The 16,684-nt window shown below is 31.7% G+C and overlaps 1 protein-coding gene across 29 annotated transcripts in view; it reads left to right on the forward strand.

The window, feature by feature from the left end:
- Positions 1–15,720, forward strand: part of LOC134707521 (uncharacterized) — a 28,274-nt gene extending 12,554 nt beyond the window's left edge. For 6 of the 29 annotated variants that reach the window (XM_063567349.1, XM_063567363.1, XM_063567343.1 and 3 more), the window contains 12 exons: positions 418–459; positions 1,333–1,371; positions 1,623–1,664; positions 2,968–3,009; positions 4,817–4,858; positions 5,655–5,693; positions 7,181–7,219; positions 7,509–7,637; positions 8,020–8,154; positions 9,724–9,844; positions 13,865–14,040; positions 14,798–15,720. In XM_063567349.1, coding sequence (XP_063423419.1) covers positions 418–459; positions 1,333–1,371; positions 1,623–1,664; positions 2,968–3,009; positions 4,817–4,858; positions 5,655–5,693; positions 7,181–7,219; positions 7,509–7,637; positions 8,020–8,154; positions 9,724–9,844; positions 13,865–14,040; positions 14,798–15,702 — 1,751 coding nt within the window. In that variant the 3' untranslated portion in view covers positions 15,703–15,720. The remainder of the gene's footprint in view (positions 1–417; positions 460–1,332; positions 1,372–1,622; positions 1,665–2,967; positions 3,010–4,816; positions 4,859–5,654; positions 5,694–7,180; positions 7,220–7,508; positions 7,638–8,019; positions 8,155–9,723; positions 9,845–13,864; positions 14,041–14,797) is intronic. The other 23 variants (XM_063567340.1, XM_063567346.1, XM_063567356.1 and 20 more) reach the window with 19 other exon arrangements.
- The last annotated feature ends 964 nt before the right edge of the window (positions 15,721–16,684 follow it).

Consider the following 16,684-nt stretch of genomic DNA (forward strand, 5'->3'; position numbering starts at 1 on the left):
ATCATTTTTATTTTAGACTCCCATACCACCTTAAACTGTAACAAGCATGAAATTATTAAAAAAAAGAAAGAAAAAAAAGGCACCAAGACAGTTAGATATTTTAAAACGAATAAGCAAATATTTACACAGGTTACGTAGGTTAAAAGCAAACTATTCATATATTCTTTCTAATTTTGACTATTGTCCGGAACTTTGACACTACTGTAGTGATTAATTTTTTTTATCAAGAAATAACTATGATTCATCTATGGAGATAAAGAATGTTCATATAAAAAGAGCTTGAAAGTCAAAATTGCCTTCTTAAAAAATGAAAACCAAAAACTATTGCAATGGTAAACTTGGAATAATGATTCACAAAACCAGTTATTTTAATTTACATGATTTGATTGATATTAAAATTCCAAAGTTTAATTTTAGATAATAATCAACAGCAATACCCCCAACAGCCAGAACCACAAGGTATGGATTGAGAACATTTCGCTATACTACTGCACAAATCTGGAATGAGCTATTGGATCCAAATAACAGCTCATTCCAGTGCAGTGCATGCATATAGTGCCTTTACATGTTTGTTTTATTTGACTGCTTAATTCGTTTAGCTTTTTTAGTTGCTTTTATATGCCGTGCTTATCATTCTAACTTGTGTTATGGTTTAAGATTTACATTTTTTTTTGCATACTAAGCTTTTGAAATTTTATATCATCTATGGTATCTTACCATTCACTGTGCACTTTATTTAGAATTGCATGCATTTCATGACTTTTGTATGTGTGTAATCTTTTTATGTAATGGTTTACAAAAGGGCATACACGATAGTGAACTAAAATTTGAACGTACCACTAAGTTCATATTATGACTAAGGTTTTAGGAACGTCGTTATAACCCATCCTAGTTTCTCTGATCACACAACATAGCAATAGAATTATCTTTTACAATAATGTCAAAAGTTTTACTTTTTTTGCTATACTACAAAAATATGTATGTCTGAGTTGTTCAGCTGTCGCATGCATAAGTTGCTTTACATCATTTAAACATACTGTTTTTTAGACTTGAAAAAAACCCAGCTTGTTCTGACATTTTACTATTGTCCAATGATTGGCACTAATAAAGCAATTAAATATTCTTTTAAAATGAAAAAAATCAAGAAAGAGCTCTTAGATTCGTCAATGAAGATTATGATAGTTCATAAGAAAAACTTCTGGAAACGGTAGAATAACCTTCTTTTTTAAAATAAGAATGAAACTATTGCAACAGAAAAATTTAGAATAATTCACAAAAACTGTCCAATCTTCATCATTTAATTGATATTAAAATGAAAAAGTATAATTGTAGATAACAGGAAACAGTTTTCCCGAGAGTCAGTTCCACCAGGTACGTGATCAGATATTTCGTCAATATAATCTAACAGGTCCATATATAACATATTGACTGAGAGAAAGTCCTGAATATTTATGTTACATATATTTAAAAATAGTATTAGAAAAATTGCTTTTAATGTTCTTTCTGTGTATTTTTAAATTGTATTTTGCAAGAATTATAACATGTTATTGAATCAATTCTCAAAAAAAAACCAAGTTATCAACAGGATTTAATTGATATTAAAATTTAAAGTATAATTTTAGATAATAACCAACAGCAATATCCCCGACCGTCAGAGCTAAAAGGTATGGGTCGTTTTGCTTTAATGCTGCACAAATCTGGAATGAGCTGCCTTAACCATTGTTGAATGGAAACATCTTTTGACTTATTAAAAAAAAATGGTACTCGCATGGAATCCAAATAACAGCTCATGCGAGTGCAGTGCATGCATAACGTGCCTTTATAAAAAAACAATCTGTTAAGTTGCATGTATCTGCTGTGCTTGTCATTCTTACTTGTGTTATGTTTAAGATATACTTTATACTATGCTTTCAATTTGTATACGTCATATATGATATCTTACCATGCACTGTGCACTGTAAGTTCAAAACTGCGTTGTTTATAACGATGTTTGATAATGTGTATATATTTCGATTAATCAGTCAATTTGAAAATGTCACTCGAGCGTGTGTTTATGTAGTTGATAGTGAATACTGACTTTGAATAATACTTTGAATGAGGAAATAAATTTGTTCCGTTACATGGATAAAAGAAATGTTTGTTGGACATCAATGAGACAGCAACCAAGCGGTTATCTCGAGGCAAGCTTCTTTAAAGGTCTTCGCTAAAACACCAATGTTTACCTTATGAATATATGTGTACCATGTTCTAAGTAAATCGCTTCGAGTTCAAGAGGTTGAGGAAACACTGAACAGTCTACCGAAGATCTAACATCTATACCAACCTTCCCCTTTTTATTGTTAAAAATAGTTTGAATAAATCTTCATGTCCTATGGTAACAAAAAGAGAAAAAAAAGTGGTGACCCTATGTCTGAAGTGGATAAAAAAGCGTTTGTTCTAATATGGGTTGCACCGATCCCACCCGCCTGATAAATACAGATTTACAGTAGCAATATGAAAAAAATTACATTTAAACATAACCAAAGACTATAACTGATTTTCTTGTGAAGAAGATGTTAATTTTCTTGAAATTACTAAAGATACGGACTTAAACTGTAACAAGCATGTAATAATATCTGAAATTAGTAAAAAAAAAAAAAAAGACATCAAGACAATTATATATTATAAAACGAATAAGCTTTTATTTATACAGGTTACGTAGGTTTAAATCAAACTATTCATATATTCTTTCTAATTTTGACTATTGTCCGGAACTTTGACACTACTGTAGCGATATTTTTGTGTTTTCAAGAAATAACTATGATTCATCTAGGAAGATAAAGAATGTTCATATGAAAACTGTTTGAAAGTCGAAATTACCTTCTTAAAAAACTATTGAAATGGTAAACTTGGAATAATGATTCTCAAAACAAGTTATTTTAATTTACATGATTTGATTGATATTAAAATTCAAAACTATAATTTTAGATAATAATCAACAGCAATACCCCAAACAGCCAGAACCACAAGGTATGGATTGAAATCATTTCGCTATACTGCCGCACAAATCTGGAATGAGCTATCTAACCATTATTGAATGGAAACATTTTTTGACCAATTAATCAATTGTTACAAACATGGGATCCAAATAACAGTTCATGCCAGTGCAGTGCATGCATATAGTGCCGTTATATATATATTTTTTATTTGACTTTTAAATTCGTTTAACTTTTTTAGCTCACCTTACCCGAAGGGCCAAGTGAGCTTATGCCATCACTTGGCGTCCGTCGTCGTCCGTCGTCTGTCGTCTGTCGTTTGTCGTCGTCTGTCGTCGTAAACTATTTCAAGAATCTTCTCCTCTGAAACTACTAGGCCAAATACTTCCAAACTTTAACTGAATGTTCCTTAGGGTATCTAGTTTATAAATTGTATCCGAAGTTTTGATCTATCAACAAACATGGTCGCCATTGCTAAAAATAGAACATAGGGGTCAAATTCATTAAGAGCTAATCTGACCGGGGGTAAAAATGTTTATAAGTGAAGATCTATCAGCCCTGAAATTTTCAGATGAATCAAACAACCCATTGTTGGGTTGCTGCCACTTAATTGGTAATTTTAAGGAAATTTTGCAGCTTTTGGTCATTATCTTGAATATTATTATAGATAAAGATAAACTGTAAACAGCAAAAATGATCAGCAAAGTAAGATCTACAAATAAGTTTAATGACCAAAATTGTCAATTGACCCCTTTAGCGGTTATTGTCCTTTAATGACAATTTTTCACAATTTGTTCATCATATTTGCTAACCTTTAAAAAATCTTCTCCTCTAAAACTCCTCAACAAAATTCAACCAAACTTCAACTGAATGATCAGTAGGGTGTATAAAATAAAATATGTGTTTTATTTTCTATTTCGTCAAAAAACATGGCCGTCATGGCTAAAAATAGAACACAGGGTAAAATGCAGTTTTTGGCTTATATCTCAAAAACTCCATCATTTAAAGCAAATAATACAAGAAGTTAGAGTATTTATTAGGTCAAGGTCTACCTGTCCTTAAATTTTCAGCCGAATTGGGTAACTGGTTTTTCAGGTATAATGCCCCTGAATTGATGATTTTTAAGAAATTTTGCAGTTTTTGGTTATTATCTTGAATATTATTATAGATACAGATAAACTGTTATGGCAAAAATGTTAAGCAAAGTAAGATCTACAAATAAGTCAATTTGACCAAAATTGTCAATTGACCCCTTAAGGAGTTATTGCCCTTTAAAGACTTTTTTCACAATTTGTTCATCATGTTGACTTACTTTAAAAAATCTTCTCCTTTGAAACTGCTGTATCAATTTCAGCCAAACTTAGGCTAAATGAGTTTCAGAGTATCTAGTAGGAATTTTATATTTTATTTCCTTGTATGTCAAGAAACATTGCTTCTATGGCTAAAATAGAACATAGGAGAAAATGATTTAGTTTTGCTTTTGAAAAAAATAAGACGATTCAAAGAACATTTAAATAAATTGAAAAGCCAGAATAATCATTGATGAGAAATCTAACCAAAAAAATTAAGGTGAGCGATTCAGGCTCTTGAGAGCCTCTTGTTAGTTGCTTTTATCTCTTGTGCTTATCATTCTAACGTGTGTTCTGTTTTAAATACATGTATACTTTGATTTAATAACTTAGCTCTTCGATTTATCTATGAAGATAAAGAATGCTCATATGAAAACTTCTAGAAAAGTCTAAATTACATTCTTTTGTAAAATTTAGATAAATTGTTCTCTTAATAAGTCCAAATTATTTACAGGATTTCAATGATATCAAAATTCAAAACTCTAATTTTAGATAAAAATCAACAGCAATACCCCAAACAGCCAGAACCACAAGGTATGGATTGAGATCATTTCGCTAAACTGCTGCACAAATTTAGAATGAGTTATCTAACCATTGTTGAAAGGAAACTTTTGTTGAAATATTGGTTCCAAATAACAGCTCATGCCAGTGCAGTGCATACATGTAGTGCCTTTACATATATTTTTATTTGACTGCTAAATTGTTAAGCTTTTTTATTTGCCTTTATCTGCCGTGCTTATCATTCTAACTTGTGTTGTGTTTTAAGATTTACTTTTATGTCATCTATGGTATCGTACCATGCACTGTGCACTTTATTTAGAATTGCGTGCATTTCATGACTTTTGTATGTGTGTAATCTTTTTATGTAACGGTTACAAAAGGGCATACACGATAGTGAACTAAAATTTGAACGTACCATAAAGTTCATGTTATGGCTCAGGTTTTAGGAACGGCGTAATAAACCATCTTAGTTTCTCTGATCACACAAATAGCAACAGAATTATATTTTACAATAATGTCGCAAGTTTTACTTTTTTTGCCATTATACAAAAATATGTATGTCTGAGTTGTTTAGAAGTCGTATGTATAAGTTGCTTTATATCATTTAAACATGCTCGTTTTGAAACTTAAAAATGCTGACATTATAACTATGGCCACACTATTGTAGCGATTGAAGATTCTTTTTGTAATGGAAGAGAGCCTAGAATGTTCATTTGGAAAAATTGCTAGTAAAGTCAAAATGACCTTTAAAATAAAAAAAGAACACTATTGCAATGAAAAATGGAGAATAATTCGCATATTGATATTATATTAAAAATTGTCATTTTAGATAATGGGAAACAGCACACCCGAGAGTCAGAACCACAAGGTATGTGTTCATATCGTTTAGCTACTGTAAATTCACAAATTATTGCAGGGTTTTTATTATTGAGAATAATGCGACTGAGTTGTAAACGCAATAATTTAAACTCGCATTTTGTAATATTTTAACTGAATTAAGCATGACTTTTCTCAAAATCGTAAAAATTAAAATCGCATTCAAGTATAAAATGACAAAATCGCAATAATAAATGCACGAAATAATTTCTGAATTTACAGTATAATACTGCACATATCTGGGATGAGCTACCTAATAATTGACGAATGGAAAGTATTGACCAATTAAAAAATTGGAATCCAAAAAACAAACTGCTCATGCCAGTGAAGTACATGTACATAGTGATTTTATGATTTTCTTTTTTACTTTTTTTTTTTTATGTTTGACTGTTTTGTTTAGATTTTTTTATTTTTATTATAAGCTGTTTATTATCATACTAAGTTGTACTATGTTTTAAAATATACTTCATGACAATACTGTACTTTTTACTTTTATATGCCATCCATGGTATCTTACCATGCACTGTATGTTTAATATTGTGTTGTTTTCATAGGATTTTTATGTGTGTATACTTTTTGTTATTCAGTCGATTTGAAAAGTTTTTGTAGTTAATTGGATATTGACTTAAAATAAAACTTAGAATGAGTTATTTACTGTGTTCCTTACATGAAAAAAAGTGTTGGTTGGACATCAATGAGGTAGAAACCCAACGTTGAAAACCGTCATCTCGAGGTCAGCTTCTTTAAAGGTCTTCGTAAAAACAACAATGTATACCTAATGAATAAACCAAGCTCTAAGTAAATCACTTCGGGTTGAAAAAAGTTGTGGTGAAACTGAATAGTCAACCAAAGATCTAACATCTTAATCAACCGGCCAAAATGACATTAAAAATTAAAACATAACCAAAAACAATCAATGATTTTCTTTGAAGGAACATGTTAAACTTTTTTGAAAACAATATATCTAAAATATGTAAGAAGGCATCAACAGAATTAGATATTCTAAGTATGCTAACAGAATACTATTAATTCATTCTTTCGAATTTCAACCATTGTCCAATAATTTGGCACTACTGTAGCATAACCAAATCTTTTAAAATGAGAAAAAAATCGAGAAAGAGTTCTTCAAGATTTCAAGATATTATTGTACACTCTGACAGTGTGCACTGTTACGAGATGCAGATTTACATAATATACAAAAGTGGTATAATTCAGAACAAAATTGAAATAAACATATATACAGGTCAATTTGATATAAGCCATCAAACATACCGTCACATAAGGTTGTTTGACACGTGATTCATCTATGAAGATTAAAATAGGTATATGATAACTGATAGAAAAGGCAAAATTACCTTCTTTAAAAATAGAAGAATAAAAATTATTGCAACAGACACATTTAGAATAATTCACAAAAAAAAAGTTCCAAGTTGTTTTCACGCTTTAATTGATAATAAAATTTAAAAAGTGTCATTTTAGATAACAGGAAACAGCACACCCGAGAGTCAGAACCACTAGGTATGTGTTCATGTCGTTTAGCTGCACACATCTGGAATTGGCGAATAAAAACATCTGAACTTTTTCAGACGCTGAAAGCTTAAGTTTCTTTACAACATTCCAAAAACAACTTGTCTTGAAACTTGTAAAAAACAGCTAGCTTATTCTGACATTTATCCGTCTGATAACATTTCCTGCAGGAGTTACTTGAATATAAATGAAAAGAAGTTATCATCTGATTTTTATGTCACCCGACTTTTATAAGAGTCCCATCTTTAAAAATACAAAATAGCAATTATTACTTTTTCAGGCGCTATTGGGGATCCCTGTATAACCAAGCCTTGTGCAAATCGTGGCACGTGTAAATGGACACCAGACAAAACCCCGGATTTTAAATGTAAATGTGCACTCGGTTATAAAGGAAAGGTGTGCCAGGACTGTAAGTAAATATTTAAAAGGTTGAGGTAAACATAATCCCCTTCGTTTTTTTTCTTTTTTACTATACTAGTTCGTTGATTATTATAAAAATAATCATACATAGTATATAAGAACATGTTTTCTGCTTTTAGGTCGGGTTGTTGTCTCTTTGACACATTCCCTATTTTTATTCTCAATTTTAAAGTTCTGTAGTAATTATGAAATTTTAGGAATAAGTGGGGCATCGATCCGTTACTTAAAAAAAAAAAAGGGGGGGGGGGGGGGGGGGTACTTGAATTAATTGGTGGTAAAACGTAGACCTATGGTGCATATTCCAAAAGACTCCTAATCTTATAGAGGAAAATTAAAATTAATCTAACATTATTTTAATTGTTTAACACCAGCTGTCCCTGAGTGCGAATCCCAGCCATGCAATGAGAAAGGCTCCTGTGTTTCAACTCCGAAGGGATTTATATGTCTTTGTACAGATGACTTTCATGGAACTTATTGTGAAGACAAGACAATGAAAAACAAAACAGGTAATTCAGTGGGAAAACATTTCAACTTAACAAGTCAAACTTATTATGTAGTCCTTTTATTTATAAAATGAGAAAAAATATTTGAATATATAAGAGAACGTGGACAGGGAATGATGCTCTTATATAAAGGATTAGGCATGTACATGCATATGCATTAAAGATAATTACTGACTTTTCAGAATTATGTGTATGTTTTATAAGTTGTGAAATATACTGGGCATTTGTTTTCCTTCTCTTGTCTTCAAAAAGTTCCAAAAAGTCTACAGGATATCGGGAAAACGTCATTTAGCAGGGACAGAGTACACATTAGAAACTAGAATGCGTGCTAGAACAACAATAAAACACATGGAATTAGATCTACAACTATCTCTAGAAATACAAGAGAAGTATATATATACATTAAATTACGAAAACGGAGCTAGAATTATAATGTGCACTTATAAATTTTAGCAGCTTATAGAAATTTGCATTTCGAAACTATAAAACGGTTAATTTCTGTGGATAGTTGTAGGTTTGAGTTCATGTTTAAAATATGACAGCATAGTGTAGCATTTCAACCCTCAGGATAAGACATATTTATCAACGCCGAAATTAAGACTATATTTTACCAGGTTTATTAGTAAGTGATCTGCTAAGTAACTAGTCTATGAACTATAAATTACAAATCCTGAATCAAAGCTAACCATACAAAGTAAAATAGGTAAAGCAAGTTTAATTTTACTGGCTGTAGCTAAAATTAGAGATCTGAAAAGTAAAGTGAACGCAGCGCTGATAAAATTTATGATACCACAATTTGCATTTTCAATCTTTAATATTGCTTCGATTACTTAATTATATGGTCATTTTTATAAATTTTCTGTTTACAAAACTTTGAATTTTTCGAAATACTAAGGATTTTCTTACCCCAGGAGTAGATTACCTTAGCCGTATTTGGCACAACTTTTTGGAATTTTGGATCCTCAATGCTCTTCAACTTTGTATTTATTTGGCTTTTTAACTATTTTGATCTGAGCGTCACTGATGAGTCTTATGTAGACGAAACGCGCGTCTGGCGTATAAAATTATAATCCTGGTACTTTTGATAACTATTTACAGGGTAACAAGGCGTGGATAAAGGATTTTTATTTCATCTTTATTGGGACTGTTTGAAATAAAGCTAGAGGTGGAATATTCCTATATTATTAATTTTTTAGAATTTCCTTAACTTAAAATAATTTAATTTTGAATGTAACGCGCTTTCTGATTGGCTGACGTCGTTATGTTTATCAGCTCATAGACATAGTTTTGTCATGTGACCGTGACGTCATCAACGTTTTTTCATGGTTTACTCCGGTTTAAGATGGAATTAAGAATTAAATTATAAGAAATGACTGTAATATTTTTCTGTCTATTTGAAATAATATAAAAATGTGGTGCAAACTTTAAAATCGGGTTATTCAGTGTGCACCGTATTTTTATCTAATTTCTTCATAGACAGAAAAAATATGACAGTCATTCCGTAGATAGATAAAAATTTGGGGCAATATCCTTACTGATAAATTAAACACTATTGTCTTTATTTTATTTCAGATATTATTATCACTCCAGAAGAATTTTACGAGGCTGAAATAGGCCTTGGTATCTTCGGTGGACTTGTTGTGGTGATCATTATAATTCTAGTCATACATTTTATACGTGTTAACAAGAGAAGGTATAGTGTATAACTTCACTTGAGCTTTATTCCATTTTCATTTTGATGAATAAATTATTCCATTAGGTCCAGTATTATAATGGAGGTCTCGGTGGGGGAGGGTACGTGTCTTCATTTGTATTGGCTATAAGAATATATCTTTTATTTTATAATTTTGTTAAATTTTCTATATTCTTTTTGTTTTAGCACACCGTTTTTATGCAGAGATTTCTCTTTTCCTTTGTGCCTATTTATTCCTTTTTCTGTATACCCAATCCAGAATCTCTTATCATATATACACAAAAGTGAGCAAATGATAAAGAAACTGAAATGTGTTGTGTTTTTCGTTTGAATAGATATCTGCTAGTTATTATCATCTCAAAACCAATTTCCCCACACTTTATATGGAGAATATTATATGGCTTTTTCACTTTTATATACAATTATCAACACGAGGCACACATATTAGTGAAAGATAGATTTTATTTGTTGAGAGTTGAATCAGACATTTTACGATATTTTAATATTTTTGTTGAGTTATTTCTGATCAGTTTTATAAGAGAGGGTAAAAGATTCAAAATAAACAATCAAACTCACAAGTCGAAAATAAACTAATAACAACATGGCAACAAAGGAAGAGACCAAACAAACAACAGTATACAATACACAGTATAAATAGAAATTTTAAAGACCGAGCCTCACAGAAATGATGAATGAAAATTAACTTGGTGATGTTTCCACACACTTTGTGAGGTCGCTGATATTTTCAACAGATATCTTAAGGTAGCACTACAGTCTAACAATGATGTTTTGGTCAAATTTTTTTTATCACATAATTCTGAAGTAAGTACTATTCTGCACAGTTTGTAAAAATCCCAAAGTCATTATCATAATACAACAGGTAGTAAAGTGATAATGAATTTATGTAAATAAAAGCACATGGTAATTAATCTAAATATATAGGCATTTGAGAGGGGCTAATATGTCAATCATCTGTTGATACCAGTGTCCAGTTGTTAATCCCTGACCACAAGATAAATAATGTAGTCTTATCTCAAAACAAAAATATTTATATAACATGGAAGTGAACAAAGAAAAAGAAAAAAAACTAAAGGGAAAAAATCTACCAAAAAGGAAAATAAGTACTATGGAAAAGAGTGGGGAAGTATTTTTGAAAGCCTCTGACTGCCTGTATAAAATTCTTCTCTGTGGTCTTCTTCATTTATTAAATACAGTTTTATGAATTTTAACTAATTTTCAGTTAATGTGTATTTTTTCAGTCCCTTTAAATTAAATGTATTTTCAAGAAAAGGGTGGGTTGATCTTTTTATCAACATGTTTTTGATGCACACTTTTAACATTGTTTAACCCCTTCCTGTTCCCATCGGTACTCTGGTACCGATGGGCTATATTTTTGGGTAACTAACTTGCGCAAAGTATTGAATCTTTGACATTTGTTGACGTACAGAAGTGGTTGATGGCTCAAATCAATCCCCTATATCACAGCTGTGTGATTAGTGGTGCCTTAAACTTCTTCCGAGTACGGTTTGGTATCAAATCGCCCCTAACGGACAACGTTTTCTCCTGTAAAAACCGTGTTTTTTTTTTTAATTTGAACTTAATATTTCCGTCGAGTATGGGAAAATAAACTGTTGATTTTAGGGGCAATATGACTTTTTTTATCAACTTCGCCATGTATTTTTGAGGGAAACTATTCAAAGTATGATTAAAACTTGTACTTAAGTGAAAAAAGTGATTGAAAGTGTACCAACGCAATCATTTACTTGAAATGCACTCTCAATTTGTGGTCATTTCTTTCCAAATTAATTGAAAAAAAGACAAAAAAGACAAAAAGTCATGAATTTTTTTTTTTCGAAGTTGAAATAGATGTAACAGAACATTGTTTCTGAAGTGCCTGTTTATGGAAATGTCGAAAACACTTTTGTTCAAATAAAGAAACCGGTAAACGTCTAGAAAAAAATGGCAGACTAAAGTATGATATCATCCTATATTTGCTCAAAATAATGGGTTTTGCAACAATTCTATGTTATATCGAGACTTAATTTCAAAACGAAAACAGTAAACAGGCTGATTATTTGATAACTTTCACTTCGTTGCTTTATGAAAGAGTTAAGTATTAAAATTTCATTATTTTAAACTGGAACTCCCGTGGTTCAGTGGGAAGCTGCACTAGCCCACAGCAGGAAGATTGTATGTTCGAACCTCAAAGCCGGAGGTAACCTCAAAGCCGGAGGTGAAAAAACAATTTCCTATATTAAATGAAACTTAACTTAACTTCAACTTAAAAACAATGTCTGTATGTTTTTAAAGAATGTGTGTCCTAATTGCACCCCCCCCCCCCCTTAAACTAAAACATCATAGGCCCAAAACACCAAAGTAATTATTGGTCATTCATTGAATCTTTACTTTCAATGTCAAAATTCTATGTGCTGCTTGGAAAAACACAATTTAAGCTAAAATTTGTGTCAAGTATAAGATTTTTGACGAAAAAACGGCTGAAAACCGTTATTTTGCATGTTGCGGGCATCAACGTTTGGGGGGCATATAGCACGTATCTCCTCCAACTATACCATAATGGTAACTTTCCTGTGTCTATCAGACTTAGGACATTGCTTTGACTCTAAAACTTTATCCTATTAGCCCTTATAAAAGCCTCAACACGACCTTTTTCGGAAGACTTTTGTATTTTTTTACTTTTTTTTCGCAAGTCACGTGACTTTTGGACAGATAACACGTGACTTCAAAAGACAAAATTTCTCATATATATAAATTTTTGAAATATTTTATCAATTATCTCTCAAATGGACCTAAAACGACCTTTATGTAAGCCTCAGTGCGAATGCTATATGCGATTGAACTTTGATAGTGTCTTTCCATAAGTTTACGTCCAATTTGGCGGAACGTGAAAGGGTTAATGCACTAGCTAATTTCAGACATAGTTTTACTTTATTTGTTTTTTAAAATTCAAATGAAAATTATTTTTTATATATAGAACATAATGATGTTAAGCATTGATTAATGCAGCTGGTCAATCATGTGTTTCCCTATCTGAGACTGTCTGGAAAGAGGCGGAGCTTTGTCTTTATTTAATTACTTCATCACAGATGTTGGTCAGATCTGTGACGTCAAACTCCCGCCAAATGCCAAGTTAGTGTTGGACAGTTCACATATAATGCAAAATTTACTGCACTAGAGCATCAAAGACACAAAGTGTGTGGTTCTATTTATATAGTAATGGTATCAGAACACTCCTGGGGTGTTCCCAGTGGAATGGTTGTATTTATATTGACTTTATAGGGGTTCTAAGGGGGAAATTCAGTTTTTAGGTCATTTCTCAGAACAATTTTTCATGAAAATTGTAAGGAAAAATTGACAATAGAAACTTTATGGGTACCCCCTTTGGTTTGACTTTGATATATACGATTGAAGGGTGTATTTTCTACAATACCGTGTCCCAGTTTTTGGATAATTTGTTTCTGAATGAATTTATGGGTTTCCAAAGATGAAAGGTGAAATGAGGTTTGGCACCCAGCAGTTAAATCAATGTATCTTCATACGGGAGGCATATATCAAAAATCTGAGACACGTTTAAAAGATTGTATATGGTTGATTACAGGGATGAAAACAAATTTTAACTACCATTTGACATGAATGTGCCATTTTCATCCAAGTTGGGAAACCACTTTTTTGGCCATTAATGAGCTATATTTTGAGACATATCAAACTAAAAATAAATTTATATATAAATTAAGAAAGAGTTATATTTCAGCTTTTAAATGAGTTAAAGATTTTAAAAATCCATTGAGTAGTTTGGGAGAAATTGGTCTTTAAAAACTGTTGATTGGAGTCAGAAAATTCTGACTGTAGTGCTACCTTAAATATACATATATGATATGTCAGGATTATTTGCCACTCGGCATTACGCAAACAGATAAAACCACTTTAGTCATTTGAGGGACACTAGATATGTCTCTAATTGTTTTCAACACAGCATACATAAAGCGGTATATTTATTTTCAGAGAAGATATGGTAGTTCAGTATAAGCGTCTGTTGTTAGAGGAAGAAACACCTCCACCTTTACCTCCTGGAATGTTAGAAGTCAGTAATTTATTATGCTATGAAGTTTTCTGCTTTGCCTGTCCCAAATGGTCAGAATCACTCACAAAGTACGCCTCACAAGAAGGGTTACAGAAAGGTAAATTACTATAGAACTATCATGTTAGAAATAATAGCCATTACAGTTTGAACAAAATTAACTCATAGAAAAATACATGTATATTACAGCGTTAATTAATCTCAATTAAATCAGGCAAATTTTGTAACGGAATGTATATAAACTTATATAGAAGCTGAGATTGAGAGATACATGTGTGCAGCATGGAAACATCGTGGACTAGAAAAACAGAGAGTATGTCGTTATAAAAAGCTAATATTGAATTTGATGAGCATGTCTCATCATTCGGCGGTGGAAACTGGTGTATTTTATCTGTACTTGGTACCTAAAACTTTCTTCATATATTATATCTTCCTGTAGTATATCCGCGTAAATTCATTTGACGTATTCATGAAGTTTTCTTTGATGATGCTGCAAATAATCAGAGTTAAAATTAGGTGTAGCATGATAGAAAAACCTTTTAGTACAATCAGACAGTTTGCTTCTCATTCGTATATCCAGTTGTATTTTTTATTTATTACAGATCCACCAGAGACAATAATGCAATGTATATATGTATTTTCTATGAACCAACATATATAGTTAATGTAAGAAAGTGAATTAAATATTTTTCGTAAACATTTCCTTATATGAAATACTAATATTAGGTATGCTCAACTCTCAAATATATATATGACACTTTTAAAAGTGTATTCTTTCACTGCTCGTTATCTTTTTATTTTTAAAAGAATGTCTAGATTGGGATATTTTTTTATATTAAGCTGTATTTATGTTTAAGCCTCCAGTAAAATGGAAGAGGAACCATTGATGAGTAGACAACGTTTCCCAACCATAAAGAAATCTCTGGACAGTGTATGGAGAGGTTCATATGAAGAGCAGAAACCGAAATATCGCACTTCAAGAGATAAACCACAATCATTAGTTTATCCAAAGCAATATAGTGCAACAAGACCAAAAAGTTTTGCTTCACTGCCAATGCAAATGAGTCATCTAGACAAACAATACTCGTGGCTTCCTAAAAAATACGATCGATCAGCGGTCAACGTACAACAACCAGAAGAAATTGTCAACATTGAACGAGTTCAATCACAAGAAAGCCTTTTGAGCAGACAATCATCACGTGTACTACCGCGAATACAGTCTCGGATGTCACCAAGGTCACCTGCAAGGTCAAACAGGTCATTCAAAAAAAGGTCTAGTTTGGAAAGACCTTGGTCTTATGATGTCGATCCACATCTTATTCAATCAAGGCGGAAAGCACTGCACCATCATTCAGGTCAAGAAACATCGGATGAAATAGCAGATTTGTATGACAGAATTACAGACAGCAGACACAACATGCGATCGCAACATAACCAACATTTAGAAAATGTACCAAGTGAATATAGACAACAACAGTATGAACAAAGTTTAGAACAAATGGAAAGTGAATATCGACGACTTAGCAGAAGACAATCTCCAAACAGAAGAAGTTCATCGTCTTCAAACCGCCATTACATGCAAAATCCACCACCACCACCACCACCTCCACCACCTCCCCCGCACATCTCGCGAGATTCTGGTATTGACCGGAAATATGGATCGTCTTTAATTAGAAGACTTTCGTCAAAGTTCGACGAGGGGCAATATATACCCCCTGCTCCTCCAATTCCACCACCTCCGCCATTCTATACTGATAATTAAAGAGATAAGAAAATTGTCTTTCTTGTCCAAATCAAGTTAATAAATTTGACATTAAAAAAAAAATTCAATAGTTTGTAAACTAAGTTAACTAAATACTAGTAGTCACAAATGTCATTTATTGGCAGGGTACCGATGTAAAATTAACTGGCATGTATTTTGTAGTCAGACAAAATAACAAATCACAAATACTTATGTTCAAATAATTCAGCTTAAAGGCTGCAAACGCCTTTTCCAAATGGTTCGATTCGATCAGTGTAATGTCGGCCCACTTCTATGCTGATGAATCAAATCAAAATATATTGACATATTACAATTTGGTAATGTACGTGGCAAAATATGACTATACATGATTTGTTTTCTCGTTCTCACAGCATAGTTATTTTGTCAGAATAATATTATACCACCATAGTATCATTTATCTAAGTATAAGGAGGTGTTGAATGTGTATTAACGAGAGGAACACAGCAATACAAAAAAACTATTCTTTTTATGTCTATATACAGTCTTCAACAATAAATAGATTCGTATACAATATGTCAAGTACTAAAAAAATGAAGAAGAAAAAACAAAGAGGGAGAAATAAAGGCAACAGTAGTATACCGTTGTTAAAACGACTTGAAAAATCATAAATCCATTTGAAAGAAAACAAATCCGTTACAAACTAAAACCGAGAGAAACACATCAACTATAAGAGTAACACAAAGGAACTACAGGACCCCTGAAGTGCAACAAAATCAAACGCCAACATACATAAAACGAACTTTTTTATAACAACTGTCATATTTATGACTTGGTACAGGGCATTTTTAGAAAAACCTGTGTTATGGCTAGCAAGACCACAGGCTTTAAATGACAATGGTAAAAAATATTGCTATTAAAAATGACAACTACTAGGTGACTGAAATATAGCACAAACACATACAAGAATACATAATTACAGAGAAACGCACATATAATAGTTGACACAACCAGCAAACCGCAG

Source organism: Mytilus trossulus, chromosome 2, assembly GCF_036588685.1.
Source record: "Mytilus trossulus isolate FHL-02 chromosome 2, PNRI_Mtr1.1.1.hap1, whole genome shotgun sequence".
NCBI lineage: Eukaryota > Metazoa > Mollusca > Bivalvia > Mytilida > Mytilidae > Mytilus > Mytilus trossulus.